Source organism: Entamoeba nuttalli, assembly GCF_000257125.1.
Source record: "Entamoeba nuttalli P19 unplaced genomic scaffold asmbl_5978, whole genome shotgun sequence".
Lineage (NCBI taxonomy): Eukaryota > Evosea > Mastigamoebida > Endamoebidae > Entamoeba > Entamoeba nuttalli.
In genome coordinates, this window is record NW_008577806.1 from 1 (window position 1) to 5189 (window position 5189).

The 5189-nt window shown below is 27.3% G+C and overlaps 4 protein-coding genes across 4 annotated transcripts; 2 read left to right on the top strand and 2 right to left on the bottom strand.

Annotated features, from left to right (window-relative positions):
• Nucleotides 1–39: 39 nt before the first annotated feature.
• ENU1_144490 (calmodulin, putative) lies at nt 40–474 on the bottom strand (the record flags this gene model as incomplete). The annotated part of the gene is made up of 1 exon (XM_008860432.1): nt 40–474. One exon carries the CDS (start codon nt 472–474, stop codon nt 40–42), a length of 435 nt encoding a protein of 144 aa, XP_008858654.1.
• Nucleotides 475–882: 408 nt separating this feature from the next.
• ENU1_144500 (hypothetical protein) lies at nt 883–2392 on the top strand (the record flags this gene model as incomplete). Its single annotated transcript, XM_008860433.1, has 4 exons — nt 883–1216; nt 1296–1897; nt 1950–2212; nt 2263–2392. The coding sequence occupies 4 exons, from the start codon at nt 883–885 to the stop codon at nt 2390–2392; spliced, it is 1329 nt and encodes a 442-aa protein (XP_008858655.1).
• Nucleotides 2393–2722: 330 nt separating this feature from the next.
• Nucleotides 2723–3403, top strand: ENU1_144510 (START domain containing protein; the record flags this gene model as incomplete). The annotated part of the gene is made up of 1 exon (XM_008860434.1): nt 2723–3403. One exon carries the CDS (start codon nt 2723–2725, stop codon nt 3401–3403), a length of 681 nt encoding a protein of 226 aa, XP_008858656.1.
• A 33-nt stretch (nt 3404–3436) lies between these two features.
• Nucleotides 3437–5047, bottom strand: ENU1_144520 (chaperonin 1 60 kDa, putative; the record flags this gene model as incomplete). Its single annotated transcript, XM_008860435.1, has 1 exon — nt 3437–5047. One exon carries the CDS (start codon nt 5045–5047, stop codon nt 3437–3439), a length of 1611 nt encoding a protein of 536 aa, XP_008858657.1.
• Between the last annotated feature and the right edge of the window lie 142 nt (nt 5048–5189).

The following is a 5189-nucleotide window of genomic DNA, read 5'->3' on the forward strand; positions in this document are numbered from 1 at the left end:
TCTTCATTCAATATTAAATATTTTCATATTCAATTTTGTTTACTTGAAAACAGTCATTAATTGATTAACAAAATCATCAACTTTTACAACACCTTGTTCATCTATACCCATAAATGTAAACAAATCAGTAATTTCTTTTTGTTCCATATTATCTCCAATAGTAGAAAGTATTCGTCTCAATTCAATTGCAGGAATAAAACCTTTTTTGTCTTTATCTAAAACATTAATTGCAATTTTAATTTCATCTTTATTAAATGACTTTGTTTTTAATTGAGAGAAACAAGAAGTAAATAATTCATAACTCATTCCTCGTACCTTAGAATTAGAATTATATGTACTTGCAATAGCAGATGTTTCCATTACAACTCCTAATACTCTAACTAATGATTCAAATTCATTTAATGTCAAATATCCATCCCCATCTCCATCAAATAATAAAAATGATTCTTTCAAGTCTTCATTGTGTTTTTGCATCGTTTAAATTATTAAGTTCTTTTTTTTCTTTTATTTCTTCACTCCAAAGTTATTTCCAAAAAACTGTCTTTAATTAAACATTGTACTATTGATGTTTATTTCTATACACTCTTTTTGTTTACCACATATTCTTCAGTTTCTTGAAATGACATTAACTTTCTTAAAGCATTAAAATAATAATAAAAGTTAGGTAAGTTGGATGAGAGTATTAGTGATACTTACTTCATTATATCTAAATATGGTTATTATAAATTCACCAAATTCTATTCAAAAAGGTTTTTGTGAAAATTACACACAAATGAATGAATGGTTCATAAGACTCATTTGTATTACTAATAACTCATTAAAAAATATGAAATTCAGTGCAAAACTAAAATTTTGTTGTGAGCCTCATCTAAAAAATTTTTAATGACTACTTCTCTTATTGACACTTTGTTCTGTGTTATTTGTGGATGTCCTTTATTGCTTGATGAAGATATTCGATCAATGACAGCACAATCTGGATCACCTATGTCATCTCCATTTCACTCTCCTCGAGAAAACCACACTGGAACATCAACAGGATCGCCTCATCAACCCAATTGTCCAATGGCATTATCTACACCACTCCCATTACCTTCAAATCCATTAACAAGAAACCCAAGTTCAAGTGCATTTGAAGAACATGAATTATCATTATCACCACCTGAAGTATTATTTTCATCACCAAAACAAAACTACCAATCAATAAGTCAACAATCACGTTTGTTTTCTATTCACGTTTAACTAATATTCTTTAAATCCAAAAGAATAGATTAGAAGAAAGAATATTTATCCTTTAGGAAAAAATTCATATAAACTCTCATTTTATATGAAAAGAAGAAGTAAATCTAACAAAGGAACTTCTTCAATGATTATTGCTACTCCTACACTTGAATTTTATCAATGGTTTGCATCAATGGTAGAACAATTTCCTGACTTTGGTATTCCTTGTAAAACATGTTTTAATAAAATTAAAGAAACATACGTTAAGAATAAAGATGAATTAAACGAATATATTGAAATGTATCAAATAAGTGCTTGTACTTTATTCCAAAACATTGGTTGTATTGATCAAGAACTCAAAATGGTTGAACAAGAAACAGAAGAATTAGTGAAAGAAATTCATGACTTAGAATCTCTTAATGAACAATTATTACAAGAGATGAATAATATTCTTGAAGTTTCTCATATTACACAAAAACAACTTATTGAATCATATAAAAATGAAAATCAAATTATTTCTATTGGATATCAAGCATATGAGAAAGTATTAGATCAACAACGAATTAATAATCAACTAATCCTTCCCTTACAAAAAACATTAACATGGAATCAATTATTTCAAAGAAGAGAAATTGTTCCAGAAATGTCATCAATTAGTATTATCAATATAGTTAAAAATGTTTGTTATTTTAATAATAAGTGAAAGAAAGAACATAAGTTTATTTGAGTAGATTCCTATTTCATCTATTCTTGGAGTTTTATTTGTTCAAATTAAAATTTTAGCTCATATGATTAATTATCATTTTAACTCTATTATAATTGACCCAATTGATAAACAAAAGAAAACTACTACTCCTATTATTACATCAAGAGATATAATTGTAAATACAAAAAAATCTAATAAATTTGTATTACAATGTTTATTAACATTATTAACTGAATTATCAACTATTTTAGTTAAAGAATCATCACAAAATTTCTTTCTTATTTATCCGTTTGTTATTCTTTCTTAATTAAAAGAATAATAAATAATAATTTGATTAGTATTTCTGGAGAAACAATCAATGGAATAGACTTTATTGGGTATGAATCTAAGAAATGGTCTCAAGCTTTAGATTGTTTTCTAACAAATACTGAACATTGTTATAAGTGGATTATTCGGCATTACAAATAAAGGTTAGGTAATGTTGAGTGGTGTACTATGTAGTATATAATGTTAATTAATTTAAAGAAAGAGTATCAATAAAATTGTGTTAAAAGAAAGAAGAGAGAGAAAAACAAAATAAGAAAAATAATTTATATTTATCATTCAATTACAAAGGAAATAAACATTTTGGTTAAAATTAAATTTGTGATGAGAAGTTTTTATATCCCAAAAAAAACAAAAAAGCTAAAAATAAGAATATTCATATTTTATAACAATGAAACAGACAAACAGACAAATGAAAATTTTTTTGTAAAGAACTTTTTTACAGAAACTGAAAAATCACAAATTGAAAAGACAATGTCAAAATATACACCATTTAGTAAAGAAGAAATAGCTAAATTTAAACAAGATTGTGTTGATAATAATGGATGGAAACAGATTTATAGAACAGATGATGTCATGGTATTTACACAAAAAACAGAAGGAAGTGTACTTAAATTCAAATGTATTACAAAACAAATGAATACACTTGAACCAGAATATATATTTTCAGCTTATTGTGATAGAGAATATTGTAAAACCACTAAAACTAATGATGTATTATTTGATGTTGTAGAAAAGTTAGATTGTTGTAATGAAATTATTCATAGAGTACAAAAAATGCCAATGATGGATGCTAGAGATTTTGTTTATCAATTAATCAGATATCATAATAAAGATAAAACCGATTATATACTTTATTCTAAATCAGTTGAATCAGATATTCCACCAGTAAAAGGGTCTATTAGAGGACAAATGTTTGTTCAAGGAACTCTTATAACAAAAATTTCAACTGGAACATTAATTTATTCTCTTTCTCATATAGATATGAATGGAAAAATACCAAGTGCTTTAACTGGAGATACTATGGTTAAACAAATGACTAAAAAAATGATGAAAAGGGCTAAAAAGAATGTTGATGGATATCAAAAATGGGCAGATGAACATAAAGATACTAATAAATGGTGGTTAGAAACTCTTGATTGGATGATGGAATAAAAATCATTTTAATCAAAGTAATAAAAGTAAAATTTAATTAATTTCTTTTTTTATTGGTTCATCAGTTATTAATGCTTCTGATGTTGCAATTAATGATCCAACAGAAATGGCTTCATTAAATGCATTTCTAACAACTTTAGTTGGATCAACTATTCCTACTTTCATTAAATCACAATATACATTCTTACGTACATCATATCCAAATGATCCTGTTCCTTCTTTAATTTTTTGAATAACTATTCCTCCATCAATTCCTGCATTTCTTGCAATTATTCGTGTTGGTTCTTCTGTAACTTTCCTTACAATATCAATTCCTACTTTTTCTGCCCAATTTTGACTTCGTATTTTATCAAGTGAACTTCCTGCTCTTATTAATGCAACTCCTCCTCCTGGAACAATTCCTTCTGCAAGTGCTGCCTTAACAGCACAAACTGCATCTTCAATTCTATCTTTTCTTTCACCTACTTCAGCCTCAGATGATCCTCCAACTGAAATAACAGCAACTCCTCCTGTAAGTCTAGCAATTCTACCTTCTAATTTTTCTTTTTCATAACTTGAGTCACTCACTTCTTTAGCATTCTTTAATTCATTAATTCGTGCAAGTACTTCTGCTTTACTTCCTGCTCCCCCAGTAATAATTGTTTCATCTTTAGTAGATACAAAATGTCCAATTTTTCCTAAATCTTTTTCTGTTACTTCTTCAATCTTTTTTCCTGCTTCATTTGATATAACAGTAGCTCCTGTAATAATACCAATGTCATGAAGAATTCCTTTTCTAGTTTCTCCAAAACCTGGAGCTCTTACTGCAGCAATTGGTAATCCTCTTAATTTATTTAATACTAATGTTGTTAATGCATCACCATCTATAGTGTCTGAAATAACAACTAATGGTCTTTTTCTTTTTAAACATAATTCTAATAAAGGAACTACACTTTGTGATGAGCTTAGTTTATAATCACATACAATAACATCTGTATTTCTTATATCTACTTTAGTATTTTTTTCATCAGTAGTAAAATAACGAGATAAAAATCCTTGGTCAAGAACCATTCCTTCAACAATATTAACAATGTCTTTTGTTCCTTTCCCTGTTTCAATATCAACAGCACCATCTCTTCCAATTTTACCAAAAATATCACCTACCATTTCTCCAATTTTTTCATCATTATTTGCTGATACTCTTGCAACAGAAATAATGTCTTCTTTTAGTGTTGGCTTTGATTGTTTTGTAATTTCTTTTAACACTATATCTTTTGCAATTGATATTCCTTTTAATAAATCAGTACCAGATAACCCTGTATTAATAGCTTGAACTCCTTCACATGCTACTTTTCTTAATAAACATGTTGCTGTTGTTGTCCCATCTCCAGAACGATCATTAACTTTACTTGCAACTTCTTTAGCTATTTTCCCACCGACATTTAATGTATTATCACTAAATGTTAAAGCCTTTGCAACAGAAACTCCATCTTTAGTTACTCTTGCATTTCCGTATGGTTGGTCAATGATAACAGTTCTTCCTTTTGGTCCTAATGTTACACTCACTGCATCAGCTACTTTCTTTATTCCTGATAATACATTTTCTCTACAATCAATATTTAATGAAAGTAATTTCCCATTGTAATGACTTGAAGATGAAAGCATTAAATGATTATTAAGTTATACCAGATTTAATTCTTTCAAACAATCTTTTGAAAAGTTCAACTTTTTTGAACTTTGTTTTTTAAATAAAAGGTACAAATAATGGTATTTTTATTCTTATTCTATTTCATTAACTCTTTTTTTT